At 39.1% G+C, this 25,173-nt stretch overlaps 1 protein-coding gene across 8 annotated transcripts in view; it reads left to right on the top strand.

Annotated features, from left to right (window-relative positions):
- The window catches only part of LOC139751425 (bestrophin-4-like), a 140,182-nt gene that overhangs the window by 68,821 nt on the left and 46,188 nt on the right, over positions 1-25,173 (top strand). For 5 of the 8 annotated variants that reach the window (XM_071666828.1, XM_071666826.1, XM_071666827.1 and 2 more), the window contains exon 5: positions 17,138-17,267. In XM_071666828.1, the coding sequence (XP_071522929.1) occupies positions 17,138-17,267 (130 nt within the window). Of the gene's footprint in view, positions 1-8,810; positions 8,939-17,099; positions 17,268-25,173 lie in introns of those variants that run through there. The other 3 variants (XM_071666829.1, XM_071666831.1, XM_071666830.1) reach the window with 3 other exon arrangements.

Raw genomic sequence — 25,173 nt, 5'->3', positions numbered from 1 at the left:
AGTATAGATGCCTATAGACCTACAATGGATTTTCTGTTAATGTATGATGCTTTTGATACATTACAATCAGTGTACACCAGCATAAGTATTCTGGATGACACAAGTCAAATCATCTGTGTATGAGAATTAAAGGTCAAGTGGATGAGAGTGAGCCAAACAACTTATACATACAGTAGTTGAGACTAAAGTAAGCAAAGATGTCAGGTAATGATTTTTTTCAGGGGCTTATACAGTAACAAGTAATGAAAGAGAAGGGGAGGACTAGCCCCTATGGTGAGTGAAACCATGAGATTTGGAGAGGTATTGGTAAAGAATAATTTTGGTAGCCTAACTTGGAAGGATAATAATTGATGAAATTTGCCTGATAACGCAGCTGTACAGTCCTCCATGAAGATCCAAACATCCAGATCAACTTTTTGATAGCAATGACTAAAGAACAATCTAGGCTGTGTAAGAAGCAACAAGGGTAGTCACACATAATAGTGAAAAGGTTCCAGTTATAGGGGACTTCATCTGTGAGCAGATCTGGGATACCTTAGATCTGTATATGAGGGGTGAAATGAATCATTAGTTAAAGAGGAAAGGACATTGTGTGGATGGTATCTATAGGAAAGGTGTGTGTATGATTTGGAGAAATATAAGAGAAAGTGGCAAGATTTCAAGAAAAAAACAGATCAAAGATGAGGGGAGAGGGGATTAGTGAACTTCAGAGAAAATGAAAAAATGTTTTGGAAGGTGACAGTGAAGAGAGTAGATGGAGAAGTAATAACAGGCAAAGTAGAGGTGAAAAAAGAGATGAAGTTAGTATTTTGAAGTACAGTACTGGTGAATGTCATGGAAGAGAGAGAAGTAGACATGGTGTGGGTGGGTCAAGGTGGCACGTTGAGTGAGATAGTCATGGAGAGTGGGATGGTGAAAAGAATGGAAGCAGAGAATGTCTTGCACAAGTTAACTGCTGGAAAATGTAAGGAATGGATGAGATTAAAGTTGAGCTTTTCCAGAAAGGGGGTCTCAGTTGTTGATTGGTTAATTAGTCCATTTATTGAATGTGTGGCCCAAGGTGAAGTGTATAAGGACTGGCAGATTGTTACCAAAGTATCCTTGTGTGAAGGCAAGTAGAACAAAGAGACTAGTCAATCTACAGAGGTATTAGTCCGTTGAGTATTCCTGGTAAGGTTTATGAGAAAGCGCTGATTAAGATGTGGTGTCTTGAATAGAGCACGTGACTGGGGAGGGGCAATATGCTTTCAGGAGAGGTAGATGTATGGGCCAGTTTTTTGCTGTGAAGAAAGTCTGAGAAATGCTTGGAGAAAGTGTGACTTTTACAAGGCATTTATGGACACATGTTATGGGAGATGTTATGGAATAAGTGAAAAGTTACTAAATACAATGAGGAAAAGTTACTAAATACAGTGAGAAGTATTTGCTAGGAAAGTAAAGCATGTGTGTAATGAGGAAGAGAGGAGGGTGTCGGTCCCAGTTGAAAGTTGGTTGTTGTTCATGGATGGGTTGGTGAGGGAGGTAAATGCATGAGCCTTGGAGAAAGGGGTCAGGTCTGCAGTATGGGAGGCGATTAGGGTATGGAAGATAAATCAGTCGCTGTATGCAGATGACATGGCTGTGGTTGCAGGCTGGTGACAAAGTTTGCATGAATGTATAGAGAGTAGAAAATAATCATGAACAAAAGTAAGGGAATGAGGATCAGCAAGAGGGGTGAAAGACAATATGATCTATTTGTGTTTAAATGGGTAAGACTTTGAGGAAGCAGAGTGCATCTTGTATTAGGAAATGGATATGACAGCTAATGGAACCGTAGGGGACTAAAATGAGTCACAAGGTGAAAGAGGGGCCTAAGTTCCTTGTTGCATTAAGGGGAATGTGGAGGGCAGGTGGAAAATAAGTATGTTAAAATGTATAATAGTCATGATTATGTTATATGAATGCAAGTTTAAGGCCTTGCTTGCTAAGAGAAAAGGGTGGATGTGCTGCAGATGAAATGCATAAGTTTGATATATGGCCATAGGTGAGTTGATCATGTAAGAAATTACAATCTTAGAGGGAGGTGTAGTAATGAGCTTAGTATGATTGAGAGGGCTGATAAGGATGTGCTGAAATAGTTCAGACATAAGGATGAAATGAGGTAAGAGATTGACAATTAGGATCTTTGTCAGAAGTGGTCGGAGTAGTTGGGAGGGGGAGATTTAGGCAGATTTGAAAGGATGGAGCAAAAGCATTCAGGAGGTGGAGAGGCTTGCACTGGATAGAATGGGTTGGAGTGATGTGGTATGTGGGAGATGATGTTCCGGCAGTGGTCATTTGAGGTAACAAGGGTAAACGTTGAGTAATCTGTAGAGCTTGGCTGTAGAACATAGTCTGTTTTTTTATTTGTTACACTTGACAGCTAGAAACTGAACGTGTACAAATGAGGCCATAGTTCATTTGTTCTTGAGGCCACTTTGCTTTAGTGGGAAGGAGAATTGGGTACGAAAAATATACACTGGGCTGTTCTTTATGTGTTTCTTGGCACTACCTTGCTGATGCAGGAAACAGTGATCAAGTATGATAATATTCTTTTATCATACTTAATCACTGTCTCCTGTGTTAGCGAGGAAGCACAAGGAAACAGACATGAGAATGGCCCAACCCACCCACGTACTCATGCATTTACATAAACGCCCACACACACACACACAGATACATACTTATACATTTCAACATATACATATATACACAGGTACATATTCATACTTGCTGCCTTCATCCATTCCCATTGCCACCCTGCCACACATGAAATAGCACCCCCTCTCCCCCGCGTCTGCGTGAGGTAGTGCTAGGAAAAGACAACAAAGGCCACATTGGTTCACATTCAGTCTTTACCTGTCATGTGTAATGCACCGAAACCACAGTTCCCTTTCCACATCCAGGCCCCACAAAACATTCCATGGTTTACCCCAGACGCTTCATATGCCCTGGTTCAATCCATTGACAGCACGTCGACCCCGGTATACCACATCGCTCCAGTTCACTCTATTCCTTGCACGCCTTTCACCCTCCTGTATGTTCAAGCCCCGATCACTCAAAATCTTTTTCACTCCATTCTTCCACTTCCAGTTTGGTCTTCCACTTCTCTTTGTTCCCCCACCTCTGATACATATATCCTCTTTGTCAATCTTTCCTCACTCATTCGCTCCATGTGACCAAACCATTTCATGTGTGGCGGGGTGGTTATAGGAACAGATGAAGGCAGCAATTATGAATATGTACGTGGGTATATATGTATATGTCTGTGTGTGTATATATATGCTTACATTGAGATGTATAGGTATGTATATGTGCGTATGTGGACTTGTATGTACATATATGTGTATGTGGGTGGATTGGGCCATTCTTTCATCTGTTTCCTTGCGCTGCCTCGTTAACACAGGAGACAGCAACAAAGTTTGATAAATAGTATATATATATACCTATGAGTCCACGGGGAAAATGAAACATGATAAGTTCCCAAGTGCACTTTTGTGTAATAAGCACATCATCAGGGGAGACACGAGAGAAATATAACTGTTGACATACATCGAAGAGACGAAGCTAGGACGCCATTTGTTAAACATGTGGACAATCACATGTTTACCAAATGGCGTCCTAGCTTCATCTCTTCGATGTATATCAACTGACTTATATTTCTTTCTTGTGTCTACCCTGATGATGTGATTATTACATGAAAGTGTACTTGGGAACTTATCGTGTTTCATTTTCCCCGGGGACTCATAGGAATATCTTGATCACGCGCAAAATTGTGATCCTTTCCAATATATATATATATATATATATATATATATATATATATATATATATATATATATATTTTTTTTTTTTTTTTTTTTTTTTTTTTTTATACTTTGTCGCTGTCTCCCGCGTTTGCGAGGTAGCGCAAGGAAACAGACGATAGAAATGGCCCAACCCCCCCCCCCCATACACATGTACATACACACGTCCACACACGCAAATATACATACCTACACAGCTTTCCATGGTTTACCCCAGACGCTTCACATGCCTTGATTCAATCCACTGACAGCACGTCAACCCCTGTATACCACATGGCTCCAATTCACTCTATTCCTTGCCCTCCTTTCACCCTCCTGCATGTTCAGGCCCCGATCACACAAAATCTTTTTCACTCCATCTTTCCACCTCCAATTTGGTCTCCCTCTTCTCCTCGTTCCCTCCACCTCCGACACATATATCCTCTTGGTCAATCTTTCCTCACTCATTCTCTCCATGTGCCCAAACCATTTCAAAACACCCTCTTCTGCTCTCTCAACCACGCTCTTTTTATTTCCACACATCTCTCTTACCCTTACGTTACTTACTCGATCAAACCACCTCACACCACACATTGTCCTCAAACATCTCATTTCCAGCACATCCATCCTCCTGCGCACATCTCTATCCATAGCCCACGCCTCGCAACCATAATCACTGTTTCCCATATCAGTGAGGTAGTGCCAGGAAACAGACATAGAATAGCCCATCCACTAATGCAAACATATTTATACATAAATGCCCATATACACATATACATACATATACATATCAACATATACTCTTTCACACCCATAATATTTCCTATTTTCCGAAAACCTCTACAAATTTTCACCCTTGCCTCCGCAAGGCAATGATCAGAGATCCCACCAGCTGCCCCTCGCGGCAAATTCACACCCAAAAGTCTCTCTTTTACATGCCTATCAGTTAGTATGTAATTCAGTAATGCATGCTACCCATCTTTCCAACTCACATACTTATACTTAAGTATGTCCTCCCTTTTAAACTAGGTATTCCCAATCAGTCTTTTAGCACTTTCTACAATCTTTTCACCATTTCCATTCACTCTACTGAATACCCTATGCCCTCTAACAATACCCTTAATTGCCACTTTACTCACCTTCACATTTTAATCACCCATCAGTAATATCCAGTCTCTTGCACCAGAACTGCTGACACACTACTCTGCTCCTCCCAGTACACTTGTCTCTCATGATCTTTCTTCTCATGGCCAGGTGCTTAAGCACTAAGAATCACTCAGCTTTTGCCACTCACTTTCATTTATACTCACATCTGTCAAGTGCTCACTTTCTTACACTCACACACTTCCACAACTGCTTTAGTAGTAGTGCTGCTCCTTCCAAAGCTCTTTTCCTAACACCATTTCATGACTTCTTTCCTAAAACATTTCCAAGCCTCATTTCACTCAGAACCAGATCATCTAGGTCTCTTTCATCAAACATACTTCCTATCTTTCCTTTCTTCTCATCTTGGTTACATCCATGCTCATTTAGCTATCCCAGCCTTAGTCTTTGAGGAGGATGAGCACTCCCCACTTGGCTCCTTCTTTTCCATCTTTTGGTCATTGAAATACAAGAAGGGAAGGGATTCCAGCTCCCCACTCCAATCTCATCTAGTCACCTTCTATGATATGAAGGGATATGGAGGTAGAGTTTTTTCTCCCTTACCCCAAAAACATACAAACAGACAAAGAAAAACCACATTTGCTCACATCCAGAGAGAGTGAGGAGAACTTGACAAAGAGGATATATGTGTCAGAAGTGGAGGGAACAAGGAGAAGCAGGAGACCAAATTTGAGGCAAAAGGATGGAATGAAAAAGATTTTCAGAAATTGGGGGCCTCACCATGCACATATATACACATATTCATACATATACATACATGTACATATTCATATTTGCTTGCCTTCATCTATTCCCAGCACCACCCTGCCTTACAGGAAACAGCATTGCCATCCTTTGCGTCAGTGAGGTAGCGACAGGTAGCAGTCCCACTCATTCTTTATCTGTGGCGTATAATGCACTGAAACCACATCCAGACCCCACAGACCTTTCCAATGTTTACCCCAGAAGTCTCACATGCCCTGATTCAGTCCATTGACAGCATGTCGACCCCAGTATACCACATCATTCCAATTCACTCTATTCTTTGCATGCCTCTCGCCCTCCTGCATGTTCAGGCCCTGATCGTTCAAAATCTTTTTCACTCTGTCCTTCCCCCTCCAATTTGGTCTCCCACTTGTCCTTGTTCCCTCCACCTCTGACACATATATTCTCTTTGGCAACCTTTCCTCACTCATTTTCTTCAAATGTCCAAACTATTTAAACACACCCTCTGCTGCTCACTCAACCACACTCATAGGAATATATATATATATATATATATATATATATATATATATATATATATTATTTTTTTTTATTTTGCTTTGTTGCTGTCTCCCGCGTTTGCGAGGTAGCGCAAGGAAACAGACGAAAGAAATGACCCAACCCACCCCCATACACATGTATATACATACACATCCACACACGCAAATATACATACCTATACATCTCAATGTACACATATATATACGCACACAGACATATACATATATACACCTGTACATAATTCATACTGTCTGCCTTTATTTATTCCCATCGCCACCTCGCCACACATGGAATAACATCCCCCTCCCCCCTCATGTGTGGGAGGTAGCGCTAGGAAAAGACAACAAAGGCCCCATTTGTTCACACTCAGTCTCTAGCTGTCATGTGATAATGCCCGAAACCACAGCTCCCTTTCCACATCCAGGCCCCACAGAACTTTCCATGGTTTACCCCAGACGCTTCACATGCCCTGATTCAATCCATTGACAGCACGTCGACCCCGGTATACCACATCGATCCAATTCACTCTATTCCTTGCCCGCCTTTCACCCTCCTGCATATTCAGGCCCCGATCTCTCAAAATCTTTTTCACTCCATCTTTCCACCTCCAATTTGGTCTCCCACTTCTCCTTGTTCCCTCCACCTCCGACACATATATCCTCTTGGTCAATCTTTCCTCACTCATTCTCTCCATGTGCCCAAACCATTTCAAAACACCCTCTTCTGCTCTCTCAACCATGCTCTTTTTATTTTCACACATCTCTCTTACCCTTACATTACTTACTTGGTCAAACCACCTCACACCACATATTGTCCTCAAATATCTCATTTTCAACACATCCACCCTCCTGTGCACAACTCTATCCATAGCCCACACCTTGCAACCATACAACATAGTTGGAACCACTATTCCTTCAAACATACCCATTTTTGCTTTCCGAGATAATGTTCTCGACTTCCAAACATTCCTCAAGGCTCCCAGGATTTTCGCCCCCTCCCCCACCCTATGATTCACTTCTGCTTCCATGGTTCCATCCACTGCCAGATCCACTCCCAGATATCTAAAACACTTTACTTCTTCCAGTTTTTCTCCATTCAAACTTACCTCCCAATTGACTTGACCCTCAGCCCTACTGTACCTAATAACCTTGCTCTTATTCACATTTACTCTTAACTTTCACACACTTTACCAGACTCAGTCACCAGCTTCTGCAGTTTCTCACATGAATCAGCCACCAGCGCTGTATCATCAGCGAACAATAACTGACTCACTTCCCAAGCTCTCTCATCCCCAACAGACTGCATACTTGCCCCTCCTTCCAAAACTCTTGCATTCACCTCCCTAACAACCCCATCCATAAACAAATTAAACAACCATGGAGACATCACACACCCCTGCCGCAAACCTACGTTCACTGAGAACCAATCACTTTCCTCTCTTCCTAAAGGTTTTGTCATTTGTTCCTGATTCAGTCTCACTAAGATGAGAAACAGACAATAGGTATAGGAAAATAGGTGTATTTATGTATTTACTTTTATATAGATATAAGCTTTATATTTATGTGTATACATATATTCATGTATATTTTACTCATGTACAGTTATTTAGATTTTTAATTATTTTACTCCTAGCAACCATCTTACAGACATACTTTTTCTCTGAAACTCACTATCTATATAGTACATTGATTTACTGAGCTGTGTTTCATTCTTGATTTTCTTGGATAGTTCTGCAAACATTCATGGAAGCCAGTGCTGATGCATTTTTATGATTCATCTTTGTCACTTGAATCTTGACCTGTACTCTTTAGTCAGCATTCTATTTCATACCAAAATTTTCTTGGAAATTCAGGTTTACATGATCATTCCTTAGTTCTTCAACTTTTTTCTCCTCGCATTTCTGGTTGCACTTTTTGTACTTGATCATCGGTTGTTTTATTTTAATGTATTTTCTGTCATGGTATCTAATAAGTTTCATTCAACAATCTCACATTCTTTTGTGCCAAAAACATTTTGATTGTGCTTTTCTGTACTCAGGTCTCTTTATACCTGTACTGCTTATGATTGTGCATATTTGTGTACTGTAATTTATGAACAGTATTTGGACCCTGTGATGCACATGTTTTTGTATTTTTCCACCTCTCATTTCCTCCTGAGACCCCATACTGTACTTTTCTATCACTCCATCTGCTATACTTTATCTTATCCATACATTGATTACATTGAGTTCTTCCATGCAGGTCCACTTTTTTTTAGTATTTTTTCAGATTCTATCTCATGTGGCTCCTTAACTCCTTTTCACTTTCACTGCACGGTGCATATGCATACTCTCTTTCTACATTTTCTGACTAAAAGTTTTGTAAGTAATAGCACGGACCTACAAATTACAATTACCTGATACTATTTATATGTAACTAAAATTCTTTGGCCTTCTCTTGAATAAACATCAGCACCCTACAGCAAGCCTCCACTCACAAATTCACTATGTTTGAATTATTGCACCTTATGATATACACTACTTCCATACACTAACATTTGCCACATGCTGCATGTAGATTCCATTTAGCTTTATTAAACCACAGTATTTATCGTCGGCAGTTGCAGGCATGCCACCTACCTTCAAGTCCATTTGCACCTCTGTTAACCATGTGGTCGTTGGTGGACAAATGGCCGGGCTGTCATATCTAGTCTTCATGGCTACCCATAGACATCCCCTCTTGTTCAAGGTGAGCAGCAGCCGACGGTATCTGTGTGAAATATTTTCTTTTCTTTTTTTTTTGTAACAAAAGTGGGTCGCTGTTGCTGCTTAAAAATTACCCCTTAAGAGTTACTTAGCCTGCTGATCATTAACACACTTATAGAAAAATTAGACAGACATTTGTGCAGTAGTACTTTAAAGAAGTGTTGGCATCATAGCATGAGCTGGTAGACCTACAGTGTTTACATGGAAGATGAAAGTATCCAAGTTGCTATTCCTCAGAAGTTTAAGCATTTATGAGTGCACTGTCATTGATACTAGATAAAGCAGATCTCTTTGAATCGGATGTTGCTCTAAATTTTGCTACCAGCACCCAAATTCTTCAGTATTATGCTTACAAGGATTGGCATTTGCAGGGGTAGGGGACCTAGAGCAAGTCAAATGAAGGTTATACAAGTTGTGGTCACAAGTAGGTAGTGTCCCAACTGCCGTAGTCTTTTCAGTGTACTAGTTAATTGATTCCACTTTTACCCATCCTTCTTGCCAATCCTTTTTGATGGTTTTCAGAAGCTCATGAAATGAATAAGAAACACAAAGGTAGTTGAACAGTTCCTAGTAAATGAATCACCTACCTTGTATATTATCTATAGGTTACACTAGTTTAACTAAGATCACCTTACTTAAGTGGAAGTAGTTGTGCATTACATCTATGAAGATTGGAGTACCTCATAGTTGCTCCTGGATATTCCCATTAGCTTTGAGATCTCAATGCTTACAGATAGTACTACTCAGACATCATGATTTGAAAATGCGTTTCATGTGCTGACTGCACCACCTACCTCATAACACCTCTTGTTGGAATTGGTAAACTGCCTTCTTACAGCTGTTGGCTTGATATCGTTATTTTAGGTTATTTCAGTAATATAAAGTTTGACCACATGTTCAAGAACTTGGGATTGAAATTTATAAATCACCCAACTCTTAGCAATTCTGTTAGAATTAATCCTCACAGGCATGCCAAGAAAATGTAAGGTAGTATGCTACAGGCATGCTAGGAATTTAAGGTAGTGAGCTGCCTCCAAAAGGAATGAGTTGTAATCAGAGTATGTTTTATGATCTCTTATACAGCATTGCACTTTTCAGTAATGACTGTGGATAGAATGAGTCACTGGATGAAATCTACTCTATATACGATGTCAACATGCAAGACAATGACGAAGTAGAGATTGTGAGCCTACAGAAAAGGTTATGGGAAAGATGGAGAAATCTCTTAACATAAGTTATATAACAAATACATCATCACAAAAAATTATCCATATAAACAAAGATTCAAGGTTTGCAAAGTACAAAAGAGCTGCATGTGCACCTGATTGTGATGAATCCAAATTTTAGGATGGAGAGACTCCTTAGAACATTACATCCATTTGTCACTGCATGGATCAGAGTATGACTGCTGCTTTTATGGCATATTTTCTGAGTACATGCCACCAACTCTTCAAAGGTACACAGGGGTAGGGTAAGCCTTCAGTCAGGGAGTTGTGGAAGAATTATCTCACATTATGAATACTCTGGGCAACATGACTGTGTCATGAGAAGTCACACCCACAGCAGTGAATATGTAGGGGGTAAAGTATGAATTGGGTGTGTGTTTTTGATTATTATGTATGTGTGTGTAATTTGCTATTTATAATTATTTGTACTCAACAAGGAGGAAGTTTTACACTGTGGGACCTTATCTCAAGCACTGTCTACTTTTATACAGATTTTGTATACTGTTTGTGATACTGTGTCCTCCTTCAGTTTATTCCATTCATTTACTACTCATATAGAGTAAAAGTACTTCTTTTCATTCTTTTTAGCAAGCTTCTGCTGTGTCCCTACATCTTTTAAAAGAAGGTTGTAATCAGGTCACCCCTCACTCTTCTCTTGCATGGTGGGCAATTTAAGGCCTCAAGTCTTGCCCTGTAACTCAGCTCAGTTTGATTTTAGTACCATCGTTGTTGTGTAGTTAATTACGTCTTTAATTACATATTTGTAATTACCTGTATATAGTGTATGGAGAGGGAGTTTTATACTTGTGGGAACCCTTCTTTTGCTTATTCTCTGCTATCAAACAGCACTGTCCACATTTACCACATCCTCTATCAGATTATTCCATTCATCCACCACTTTTTAAAATCGTTTTTAACAAGTTTCTTGCTTTATGTCTTGTTATATTTTCTGGTTGTCCTATCCCACATTTTTCAGATAACCACTCACTGTGTTCATCATTAGTATTTTCTTCCTCAATAACTATATTATCTCACTTCAGTGTTATACTGTCTTGCTCATTGGTCATAACATCTTCCTCAAAGCCTTACCATGGTACTGAAGGGTTACATCACAATGTCATGCATGGAGGATAATCTGAAAAAAGTCCTCTTTCAGGGACTCTGCTACATGAGCCATAAACTGGTCACTTTATATCATCCACAAGATTACACAGAAACACCATTGCTGTTCTGTAGGTTCTCTTAAGAGAAGAGAGATTATGGTGCACACTACAGAATGCTTGCAGAGTCCTACAGATGATGTTGTTAGCAGAGATGGAAGAAAAATTCCAGGTGATGAATGGGTTTTATGTGGTCTAAAGAAAGAAGTTGAAGGTAAATGCCAAAAAAGGGTTAGGTGGTGATTTTTTGAAAGGAGAGAGTGAGATGGTAGATTTTGCAAGGAGGTTGAAGATGATGACTTTGAAATAGTATAATCATGTGGAGAGACTTCATGATGGTAAAGTTGGTAAAGAGATTTTGTAATATTGAGTTACAAGAAAACTGAGAGAGGAGAAGGCATCCAGCATCCTTGGAGGAGAAAGGAGAAAACAAGAGAAAATATTGTTTATATAATGCAGAAAGGTATCAAAGGGATGGAACATACTAGGGAGATCTGTTTGGATAGGGCAACCTAGGTACTTTTCTATTGTACTCCATTCACTCCCAAGGTGAAATTCCCAATTGAAAAAAGACATCATACAAACATATAAACAGATAATTGATTACAAGAGGTAAAAGTATGTGGTTTCATTTTGATTATCGTACTTGTTCATAACGGAAACTTTCTGTTGTGTATTATGTAGATATGATGGGTATTTGGAAATGATGTAAAATGTTTGGATTGAAAATATATGAGTAATAGCATTCTTTGTAGCTTTGTAATGTGTCTGACTTTTTGAATTAGGAGATTTAAAACATTAAGTCATAGTCATTTAAAAGTATTAGTAAAATATTGATATGGATAAGTAGTGTTCCATTCATGGGTGATGACTAACTACTGAATAGAGTTTAAGGACCTAACAGTTGTTAGGTATGTACTTCATTGCTTTTTTAGTATTTATTGTGTAATTTGATAATTGATAAACTTATATTCAGTGACTGGCAATTGTTTTGATACATCTTTAACAGCTCCAAGACCTGATTATTTAGTTGTGCTGACCTGATTGAATGAGTAGCTGTAAGCAAAATGGATATATTGGCTATGCAGCTGTAAAGTCAAGGAGCTGCTGTAAATAGGGCATATCTTAATCCAATTTCACAGATAAAGAAACCATGTGAAAATAATAGTTTTCATTAGATTGGTATTGATGAACACTTTACTATCACTGCATGAAGTATATAATGACCATAGCATTTACTTACAGTATCAGGCAGTATAAGCCTCTGGTGTTTTAAAATGTTGTCGAGATTATAACATCTGTTTGTTTTATGTAATATGCTTTCCTTGTGTGCTTTTATGTAGGTAAGGGTAGCGAATTAAAAATGAAATCCAGGGAGAGGTTGCTTAAAAAAAAGAATTTCGTGGTGCAGTGCTGCTGGTGGCCGAGGGCCTCTTTTCAACATACATGACTCCATATTCATTGCTTGAAAATGTACAGGAGTTCTGTTAGAAGTGACCAGTTACATCATTCATACAATCAAACATATCTTATTTGCAAGAATTTGAATTAATTGAATAACAAAAAAGCTATAAAAGTCATACATAGATTGACAGATAAACATAGTGAAATCAGATAAACTTAGATTCATATTTTATGCATCACGTTGTCTGTAGGAAAATCCTTTCTACAAGAAATAATTGGAATATTATGCCATACTGCCATGCTAACATTCATTCTACTAAGAGGAATTTGCATTTGGTATGCAGATAATCCAAATTACTGATGTAAACTAAATACATAGACTGTTAAAAACAAAAACATTTTGAAATTACTTTCAAAATGAATACCACAGATCTTCATTGATTCTAAAGGTTTATGCATTTTTAGTTTTTATATCTTTAATTACAGTGGCATATTTTTTGCTCAGCTGCGCACAGGGGTTTTAGTTGTGGTGCACTAGGTTAATCACCCATCACCCTCACGTATTTCCAGTGCTTGTGTAAGCTTGCTAATGATGTGGCAAAGAATGTAGGTGTGATAAATCAAATTGTCTGCTTAAGTATTTATGGATTTAGCAAAGGTAATGCCAGTCTATTAAGGGAATGGAAAACAATAAAAATTATTGGTGTAGTGAAAACACAGTATTGTATGAATGGTACCATTGTGATCAAACTAATATGTAGTTTTTGAATGTCATGCTTTTAGATGATGTGAGAACCATGCTGGTATGGTAAAATATTGTAGTATAAACCAAAAAGAGCTGAGAATTGTTCATTTTGGTGGGTATTTTTAAGCATTAATTTTTCACTTAACATTTCTCCATTCATTTTTAGGGAAACTGGTATATATTGCACAAAATGAAATGTTTTATACAATTTGTGGAACCTTGTTATAGTCATAAAAATAGGATTAGCTGAGTTTTTGAAGTATATTTATATTTATTTATTTTGCTTTGTTGCTATCTCCCGCGTTAGCGAGGTAGCGCAAGGAAACAGACGAAAGAATGGCCCAACCCACCCACATACACATGTATATACATACACGTCCACACACACAAATATACATACCTATACATCTCAATGTACACATATATATACACACACAGACATATACATATATACACATGTACATAATTCACACTGTCTGCCTTTATTCATTCCCATCGCCACCTCGCCACACAGGGAATAACAACCCTCTACCCCTTCATGTGTGCGAGGTAGCGCTAGGAAAAGACAACAAAGGCCCCATTCGTTCACACTCAGTCTCTAGCTGTCATGTAATAATGCACCGAAATCACAACTCCCTTTCCACATCCAGGCCCCACAGAACTTTCCACGGTTTACCCCAGACGCTTCACATGCCCTGGTTCAATCCATTGACAGCATGTCGACCCCAGTATACCACATCGTTCCAATTCACTCTATTCCTTGCACGCCTTTCACCCTCCTGCATGTTCAGGCCCCGATCACTCAAAATCTTTTTCACTCCATCTTTCCACCTCCAATTTGGTCTCCCACTTCTCCTCGTTCCCTCCACCTCTGACACATATATCCTCTTGGTCAATCTTTCCTCACTCATTCTCTCCATGTGACCAAACCATTTCAAACACCCTCTTCTGCTCTCTCAACCACACTCTTTTTATTTCCACACATCTCTCTTACCCTTACATTACTTACTCGATCAAACCACCTCACACCACATATTGTCCTCAAACATCTCATTTCCAGCACATCCACCCTCCTGCGCACAACTATCCATAGCCCACGCCTCACAACCATACAACATTGTTGGAACCACTATTCCTTCCTTGCTTTCGGAGATAATGTTCTCGACTTCCACACATTCTTCAAGGCTCCCAGGATTTTTGCCCCCTCCCCCACCCTATGATTCACTTCTGCTTCCATGGTTCCATCCGCTGCCAGATCCACTCCCAGATATCTAAAACACTTTACTTCCTCCAGTTTTTCTCCATTCAAACTTACTTCCCAATTGACTTGACCCTCAACCCTACTGTGCCTAATAACCTTGCTCTTATTCACATTTACTCTTAACTTTCTTCTTTCACGCACTTTACCAAACTCAGTCACCAGCTTCTGCAATTTCTCACATGAATCAGCCACCAGCGCTGTATCATCAGCAAACAACAACTGACTCACTTCCCAAGCTCTCTCATCCACAACAGACTGCATACTTGCCTCTCTTTCCAAAACTCTTACATTCACCTCCCTAACAACCCCATCCATAAACAAATTAAACAACCATGGAGACATCACACACCCCTGCCGCAAACCTACATTCACTGAGAACCAATCACTTTCCTCTCTTCCTACACGTACACATGCCTTACATCCTCGATAAAAACTTTTCACTGCTTCTAACAACTTGCCTCCCACACCATATATTCTTTATACCTTCCACAGAGCATCTCTATCAACTCTATCATATGCCTTCTCCAGATCCATAAATGCTACATACAAATCCATTTGCTTTTCTAAGTATTTCTTACATACAGTTTTTGAAGTATGGCCTGATATACATACAAGAGGCCTTTGCTTAGCAATGGGTTATAGAATGACATTTTGTGGGAGCAAACTTTCAGAATAGGGTACAAACCCTTTGAAACCACACAATAGCAGAATTTAAAAAAAAAAGGGGGATTTTGATTTATCATATGAAATATTCTTTTCCTTTGGTAATGACATATTTCAAGATACTGTAAGATTTTTAGTCATAAAGCATTTTATGATAATGTCAAAGCAAAACGATTTACATTCATGTTTCACAAGCTCTACCAAAATACATTTGGATTCAAAACTTCTGACACATTCACTCAGCTGCTTCCAAAACATTTGCCTTCCCTCATCACCTTTCACATGGCCACGTGCATAAGCACTAATAATCACCCATCTCTCAATAATCCTCCTTCAGTTTTATCTACATCTGTCTGGAGCTCACTTCTTTATACTTTCACACGTTTTCACAGCTCCTTCCTTAGCTCTTGCACTCACATTAATCCCAGCCTTTACCCCCTGAGACGTTTCCAAACTATTCTTCCCCTTACCCTTAAGCTTTGTTTCATTCAGAGATAGAACATCTAGCATTCAAACACATTCAGACACCCCAACTTGAGCCTTAGAGGAGGATGAGCATTCCTCGCTTGGCTCCTTCTGTTCCATCCTTTATAGATTGAAGAACAAGAAGGGAAGGGTTTCTGCCCTCCCGTCTCCTGCCCCTCTCACTTGTTGTCTTCGAAGTAGACTCTCTCTCTCTCTCTCTCTCTCTCTCTCTCTCTCTCTCTCTCTCTCTCTCTCTCTCTCTCTCTCTCTCTCTCTCTCTCTCTCTCTCGTTAGTATGAGTGACTAACTAGAATGTAATTTTCTAAATAAAATGATATATAACTCAACCAGGTGAGACAGTGTTTGTACAACTCAACCAGGTGAGACTGTGTTTGTATAACTCAACCTGGTGAGATAGTGCTTAGAAATGCTGTGCATCCCATGACTTATGCTGTATTGCTGGTATGTGTATGACATACTCCAGGAGTATTTTCAGGCATATTTGGTATGATGTGTGGCATTTTTTTTAAGTGTTTTACTCACAGCCAAGTATGATTTCTAAGGGTTTTCATAAGTAACATACGTTACCTGTATGAGTGACAGCTTCAAAATTTTTACATAATGTGAGGAGATAGATTTTGTACTGGTATCCTCGACATATCCACATAGATTTTGTACGGCATCCTCAACATATCCATATGTACTGACCACTGTATGCAAAAGACTAAAGTCTGTGGCATCTTGAAACAATGCGGGGATGCCATCACAAACATTAATGGCAATTTGATTTGCCTTAAGGCAGTGGTGGCTAGCTGAAGGACTGATAATGTATACATCGCAGCTGCAGTGAACTGAAAAATCTACTGTTATATATGCCCCATCTGCAGTGTGTGGGTTAAAACCATACAGAATTTTTGTAAAGAATAACAGAGAGTCATTTTATATATGTGGTGCATGGAAGGCTTTAAGGCCAGTTTACCATCCGTAAATTTCTATTGATACTGTAGGTTTTTAACATTAAAGCTTGCTTTTCTTTGGATTGGTCATTTGTGTTTTTTTTATATATATGTTTAATCATTTGTGTGATTTTTTATATGTTTAGGTCTTGTGGTTAGTGCAACATTTCATAGAATAATTCTGCATAGAGTCTGGCAGAATGATATGTGTACTGTATTCAAATTGTACATAATTTTTGTAGACATAGATGATAAAATTTTCAGATGTGATCAAGTATGTAACGACCGAAGAGTCATTGCAGGATGAGCGCTCACGTCTGATGCGGAGGACTGTGATGCGTTATGTCAATCTTACTGAACTCATCACGTTTACCATGATCAGTCCTACTGTCAAGAAGCGGTTCCCTACCCTTGAGCACTTGGTTGAAGCAGGTAACTTGATTGAAATTTAATATTTCTTGAAAATTCTAATTATTCCTCTGCTATATACAAAACTTATTTTAATGTTACATACATTCGCCATTTCCCGCGTTAGCAAGGTAGTGTTAAAAACATAGGACTGGGCCTTTGAGGGAATGTCTTCACCTGGCCCCCTTCTCTGTTCCTTCTTTTGGAAAATAAAAAAAAAAAACGAGAGGGGAGAATTTCCAGCCACCTGCTCCCTCCCCTTTTAGTCGCCTTCTACGACACGCAGGGAACATGTGGGAAGTATTCTTTCTCCCCTATCCCCAGGGATAAGTGAAAGTTCTAAATTCGGTTATATGGGCTCAGTTATTCAGTTACATAAATTTAAAGAATATTTATGTTTCACTCAATGTTCTCCCTACTACAAATGTAATTATTGTGTGACTTTTGAATTTTTGGCACAAGACTCTATTCCCCTTCTTAGGGCTTTCATCTTGCATCACAAGTTGCTGAGATTTTCCCACATAGATAGTAGGATAAAGGTTGAAGTCTCTGCACATTCCATTCACAAGGAGAGATGCTGATTAGGAACATGGGTTTGGATTACAGGGTGATAATTTTCAATAAATTTCTTTTAGAGGAAATTATTCAATTATGGTTTTGCATTCCCTTGTCAGAGACTTCTGCTAAGTTGTTATACTCAAAGGACAGCTACTCTTCTTTGATCAGTTTGATAAGCCAAGAAATGAAAGGGTATTTGTCCTCCATGATCCCAGTTAACTGGAATAAATATTGTCATTTTAGGGCTACCTACTTTGTGCAATTTTGTTTTCTGTAGTTGATAGCAGCACCTCGATTTTCTGAGCTGTCCAAATATGTATCAGCCAAAATGGAAATGTTTGTGTAGTCTTACATCTGCTTCTCGTCCCCATTTCATGTGTACGAGGTTATGCCATTAAGGTGCTTGTCATTTCATTTTGAGTTCTCTTTCCGTTAGGTTATTGGCAGAAACAAGACTTTTTGAAATAATAAGTTCACTGTCTTTGGAGTACCACTTGATAGGACTCATACAATTTGAAACATGATGGTCTTACTGGTCAGCCACTTGTCTTTTGCAGATGCACTGGCATGTAGAGTAGCAATGGATGGCAGAGAAGAGGGTTATACTAATATTTACTGTGTCTGTGCATTCAGACATGTTCTAGGGGAGATAGGGGTGATAACTTGTAGCTAGACCTTCCCTATAGGAATTTTAGCCAGGTCCTGTCTGTGATGGGCTAGTCTCAGTTGCTTCATTTGTGAACTTGCCAAGGATTACTTCTTAATTGATTACATGTAGAATTGTAATTGTTTTACCTCTTTGTAATTACCTGTTTTGCAGTACAGGGAGGGAGTTCTGCACTCATGTTGTGCCCTTTCTTGACCTTTCTTTGCTATCATATAACTTGTTAAACAGCAGTATACTCTCTGCATTGTTTTATTATTCAGCTTATTCCATTAATTCAAAACCTTTTACCTCTGAAGTACTTTCTTCATTGTTTTTTAGCAGTTAATTGCCTAGTTTCGTGCTCTAAACTCTTAATGCTCTTCTTTGCATCTTTCAAAGAACTGTTCTTCATTGTTTTTTAGCAGTTAATTGCCTAGTTTCGTGCTCTAAACTCTTAATGCTCTTCTTTGCATCTTTCAAAGAACTGTTCTCTCTGTATTGTGCATACAATTAAGAAATTGAAGCTTACAGTCAAGTCACCCCTCATTCTTCCATGTTAGGTAAATTTGTAGTGTCTAACCTTTCCCAGTAAGTTAATTTTCTTATTTTTGGAACCATCTTTGTTGTCCTTGAAACTTTATTAGGTCTTTATGCTTTTAAATTATGGTGACCAAACTTGAGATGCATTCTCAAATTTAGGTCCAAGCTGGGAATGGTTTATTGAATGTTTCCATAACCACGTACTTAGATGTGATTTTACAATTAATTCGAAGGGGCTGGAAACCCTTCCCATGTTGTATTTCAGTTTTTTAAAAGTTAGAACAGAAGATTGTCAGTGAGGGTTGTTCATATTCCGCAAAGGCTCGGGCTGGGGTGTCTGAATTTAACCAGGATGAGAAAAAGGGAGAGATAGGAAGAATGTTTTGACCCCTCACTGAAACAGCTCAACAGGGAGGATGATTTTAGAATGCCGTAAGGGCATTCTAAAATCATCCTAAGTCTTAGATAAGGGAGAGGATGAATGCAAAGGAGGGGTTAGCACCTATACTGAAGGAGTTGCGACTATGTAAAAGAAGTGTAAGGAAGTGAGTCCCAGGCTAATGCGGATGAAAATGAGAATTGATAGTGAGAGGTAGTTAATTGTTAATGCTCATGCACTTGGTAGTAAATGGAGTGCGGAAGAGTGGCAGATGTTTAGGGGGCAGCTGAGGGAGTTTATCAGCATTTTTGATACAAGGGATTGAGTGTTAGTGATGGGTGATTTGATTACAAGAGTGAGTGATGTGGCAGTTAAGGATGTAAGTAGAGGGCATGGGGTACTTAATAATAATGAGTATTGTGAATGGCTTCTGAAGTTGTGTGCCGAAAAAAGAGATTTGTGATGAGTGGGCATTATTTGATTATAGTGATTGATAGGGTTGCTAAAGAGAGACTGGATGTAAAAGCACTGAGAGGGCAGAGGGTGGAATGTCTTAGCATTTCTTGATGGAGGCAAGAGTGAATTTGGAAAAGAGGCGTTTGTGAGAAGATGGTAGGAGAGATTGGGTGAAGAATGATGAAAAGTGTGAGTAAACGAAACCAGGGGAGTGGATGAGGAATGGAAGATGTTCAGGGAATCGGTGCTTACTTGTGCAAAAGAAATATATGGCATGTGAAAGGTGGGATGTAGGCATGTGACAAAAGGTAGTGATTGATGGAATGAGAAAGTCATGGGGTGTAGGCATGTGACAAAAGGTAGTGATTGGTGGAATGAGAAAGTCAAATTGTTAGGGAAAGAAAAAAGAGAGGTATATTGGTATTACCTGCAGGGAAGGGGTGGGAGTGATTGGAAGATGTATGAGAGGTTGCATCAGGAGGTTAAGAGGAAGATGCTGGGTTTGAAAAAGAAGACAAAAGAAAGTTGGTGTTTAATAATATCAGCAAACCTCATAGACAATAAGAAAATACTTTGAAAGGAGGCAAATGGTTTGAGGTGAACAAGAGAGTAAATGTGAGTATCAGTGAAGGGAACAGTTCAGGAAATGGTAACAAGCTTAAAAGAGGTGAAGAGATGGAATGAGTATTTAGAAAGAATTTTGAATGTGATAGAGGATAGGGTAGCAAATATAGGGTGTTTGGAATGTGGAGGTATGTGAAATGGCAAATCCTAGTGAAAAGAGAGGTGGTGAAAACCTTGTTTAAGATAATGTGGCTATTGGCTTAATTGGATGGGATCATAGTTGTATTTCTTAAGAAATGGACTGACAGTGTTGCTAATTGATTAATTAGGATTTTTATTGCATAAATGGCTCAGATTAAGGTGCCTGAGGATTTGCAAGCTACCTACATGGTGCCAGTGTATAAAGACAATGGGGACGAAAGTATTTATATTTATTTATTTTGCTTTGTCGCTGTCTCCCATGTTAGCGAGGCAGTGCAAGGAAACAGACGAAAGAATGGCCCAGCCCACCCACATACACATGTATATACATACACGTCCACACATGCAAATATACATACCTATACATCTCAACGTATACATATATATACACACACAGACATATACATATATACACATGTACAGAATTCTTTCTGTCTGCCTTTATTCATTCCCATTGCCACGAAAGTGAATGCACTAATTACAGAGACATAATTTAAAGCATATCTGGGAAGTTTAGGAGGGTGGTGATTGTGAGGGTAGTGGCATGCACAGAGCATCAGATTGGGGAGGAACAATGTGGCTTCAGGAGTGGTAGAGGCTGTATGTATCAGTTGTTTGCTTTAAAGAATGTGTGTGAGAAACACTTGGGGAAGGAGAAGGATTTGTATGTGGCATTTATTAATCCTTGTGCAAGCATATGATAGGGTTGATGGAATTCTTTGTGGAAGGAGTTATGAATATATGGTGTAGGAGGAAAGCTACTACAAGCTATCATCAAAATGGTCAGGTATGTATATGAGTAGGAAGAGAGAGAGAAGGGGAGGGGAGCAGTTCTAGGTAAAGGTGGGTCTATGTGATATTGCCATGGCTGTTTAATCTGTGTATGGTTGATGTGGTGTAGCAGATGAATGCAAGGGTCTTTAAGAGAGGGGTGGGTCTACAGTTTGTTGGGAATGGTAGTGCATGGGAGGTGAGTCCGATCCTATTTCTAGATGATAAATCTTTAGTGGCACTCTTGAGTTAGAAACTGTAAAAGCTGATACCTGAGTCTGGGAGAGTGTACGAAAGGAGAAAGTTGAGAGATGTGAGTAAACATAAGGATATCAAGTTTAGCAGAGGAGAGAGACAGGTTGGTTAAAATGTGAGTTTGATTGGAGAGAAGCTAAGGGAGACGGAGTGCTATTAGATACATGGGAGTGGACATGACAGCAGATGGAACCATGGGAGTTGAAAGTAAGCCATAGGGTAAGTTAGGGGGCTAAGATCCTGGGTGCATTGAGGAATGTGTGGCAGAGAGATTACTGTCTGTTTGGGCAAAAATGGGCATGTTTGATGATGCAGGAGTCCCAACAGTGCTGTATGTAGTGGTCCCCAGTTAAAAAATGTATAGAAGATGGTGCATGTATTTGAAATGCATTGGATAAGATATGGTGTGAAGAAGGTTGATTGAGTAAGGAATCATAGTGTAAAAAGATGTGGTAGTAAGAGATGTATGGTTGAGAGAGCTGAAGAGCTTGTTTTGAAATGGTTTGAACGTATACAAAGGAATTCAGAAAGCAGCAGATTAGAGTCTTTTGAGGCTGTTTGTGATGGTGGAAGAAAAATGAAAATCATAGATCATTGTGGTACGAGTAGAAATACATACATATTAAAATTAGAAGAATATTATAAACTTTTAATGTAGTTAAGGAGGCACAAATAATGTCAGTCATAGACTTGAAGTGAAATATTTATCAAGCTGTTTTCAACCACTGTAGTTAGTAAATCATTCCATGCATTAGCAATCCCGTTGAAGGAAAAGCATTTTGCCTTGACCAAGGTAAAACATTTACCCATGAATTTGTAACCATTGTTGCAAGTCAAATCAAGTGAATCTACGTCTGTGTAAGTTGTTAGATCAAGATTATCGAAGCCTTCAGTGATTTTGAATGCCTGTATCAGATCACACCTTAACGTTCTTTTTTCTGAACTAAATAAATTGAAGTAATTTAGTCGTCTCATAGTATTTGTTTCTCAGGCTAGGAATCATCTTGGTGGCTGCCTCTACTCCATTCTGTCTAACTCTATGTCTTTCCTCAAGTAGGGTGACCAGAACTGAACATGGTATTTCTGTTGGGGATGCATGAGTGACTTGTAAATAGTAAGGATAATTTTCCTGGACTTTAATTTGATAGTCTATATTTCTGTACTTCTGATGCCAGTTCCCACCTGGAACTCCCCAAAGAGGGTGGCCACAACAATTGAGTCTCCATCACCAGTGAACTCCAGTGCCACTTGGTAGCCTTTAGTGCCTCATTCATAACAAGCCACTGGCGAAGGACAACTCTAGTGCAGTGTTTGGAGGGGTCCTACCTTTAAATCCATGAATCTTGTTCACCTTTGTAACTGCTTCTGTGCATAGTTTACTTGGCTTTAGGCCACCAGAAATTATTATAGCCAAATCTTTTTCCTCATTACCTTTAGCAGTTCAACAGAATTCATACTGTAGCTTGCCTTTTCATTTTCACTACCAGCATGTAAAACTTGGCACATATCGATATTAGAATTCATTTGAAGTTACGGATGTTCAGTTTTTGTTTTAGATTTATTTGCTAACTTGGTGTTGTCTGCAAATTTTGATACCTTACAGTGCAGCCCATTATCATTATCCTTAATATATATAAGAAAGAGAACCAGTCCCAAAAATGATCCTTGTGGTACACCACATGTGTTTTACCATTATGAAGTTTGTCCATTAATCACAACTCTCATTTTATGGCCTGTTAACTAATTTCCTAACCACTGAAGAACAAACCCATCTATACCATGTGACTTAAGTTTTGATTTGGAACTTTATCAAATGCTTTTTGAAAATCTAAATAGACAATATCAACTGCTTTATTTTCATCATACATGTTTATCATATCATTAAAGAAAATGAAGCAGTTTACCAGACTTGAATGATTTCACCAAAAACAATGCTGAGAGTTATTTACTAAGTAGTGGTTTTCTTATTGATTTACAGACTTATCCTGAATGATGGTTTCCATAAGTTACTTCCTACAGATGTTAAGCTGATGGGATGATAATTTTTAGGCAGATTTATCACCTTTTTTGAAAAGTGCATGGTACATTAGCAAGCTTCCATTCCTCTTGAACATTCCCCATAGCAAATGACATACTAAAGAGAGTTGTCAAGGGTTTAATTATCTCAATTTTCTCCTCTTTCATTTTCCTTTTTATCTGGGTCTGATGTTTTATTTACTTTCATTTCATTTAGCGCTGATACTATGTCACAAAATGTTTTTCTCGTAGCATTGGAACTGGATTTGGGACATCAGAGGAGTGGGGATATGGGAGAAAGAATACTTCCCACATATTCCCTGCGTGTCATAGAAGGTGACTAAAAGGGGAGGGAGCTGGGGTCTGGAAATCCTCCCCTCCTGCTTTTAATTTTTCAAAAAAAGGAACAGAGAAGGGGGCCAAGTGAGGATATTCCCTCAAAGGCTTAGTTCTTTGTTCTTAACACTACCTCGCTCATGTGGGAAATGACAAATATGTCTGAAAAAAATATTTATTCATGTATTATACTTGATTGGTGTTTTCTGCGTCAGTGAGGTAGCACCAGGAAACAGACAGAGAATGGACCATTCCCTCATATACACATATGTATACATAAATGCTCTTCACACTCGTATACATACATATACATACACATACATATACATATATACACATTTCTATGATTCCACATGGAAAATGAACCACGATATATTTATATTTGCTTGCCTTCATCCATTTCTGGTGCTACATCGTCCCACAGGAAACAGCATTGTTACCTCCTGCTTCAGCGACATAGTGCCAGGAAAACAGACAAAAAAGGCCACATTCGTTCACACTCGTGTGTAATGTACTGAAACCACAGCTTCCTATCCACATCCAGGCCCCACAGACCTTTCCATTGTTTACCCCAGATGTTTCACATGCCTTGGTTCAGTCCATTGACAGCATGTCAACCCCAGAATACCACTTTGTTCCAATACACTCTATTCCTTGCATGCCTCTCACCTTCCTGTATATTCAAGCCCCAATCACTCAAAATAATTTTTTATTCCATCCTTCCACCTCCAATTTGGTCTCCCGCTTCTCCTTGTACCCTCCACCTTGTACCCTCCACCCTCAATCCAATGACAGCACGTTGACCCCAGTATACCATATTGTTCCAATTCACTCTATTCCTTGCATGCCTTTCACCCTCCTGTACATTCAGGCTCCAATCGCTCAAAATATTTTACACTCCATCTTTCCACCTCTAATTTGGTCTCCCACTTCTCCTCGTTCCCCCACCTCTGACACATATATCCTCTTTTTCAATCTTTCCTCCCTCATTCTCTCGATATGTCCAAACCATTTCAACACTCCCGCTTTTGCTCTCTCAACCACATTCTTTTTATTTCCACACATCCTCTTACCCTTTCATTACTTACTCGATTAAACCACCTCACACAACATATTGTCCTCAAACCTTTCATTTCCTACACATCCACCCTCTTCCATACAACCCTATCTATAGCCCATATAATATTGTTAGAACTACTATTTCCTCA

The sequence above is a fragment of the Panulirus ornatus genome, chromosome 11, assembly GCF_036320965.1.
Source record: "Panulirus ornatus isolate Po-2019 chromosome 11, ASM3632096v1, whole genome shotgun sequence".
NCBI classification, from domain to species: domain Eukaryota; kingdom Metazoa; phylum Arthropoda; class Malacostraca; order Decapoda; family Palinuridae; genus Panulirus; species Panulirus ornatus.
The sequence above is the reverse complement of the archived record's forward strand: the minus strand, read 5'-3'. Positions and strand labels throughout refer to the sequence as shown.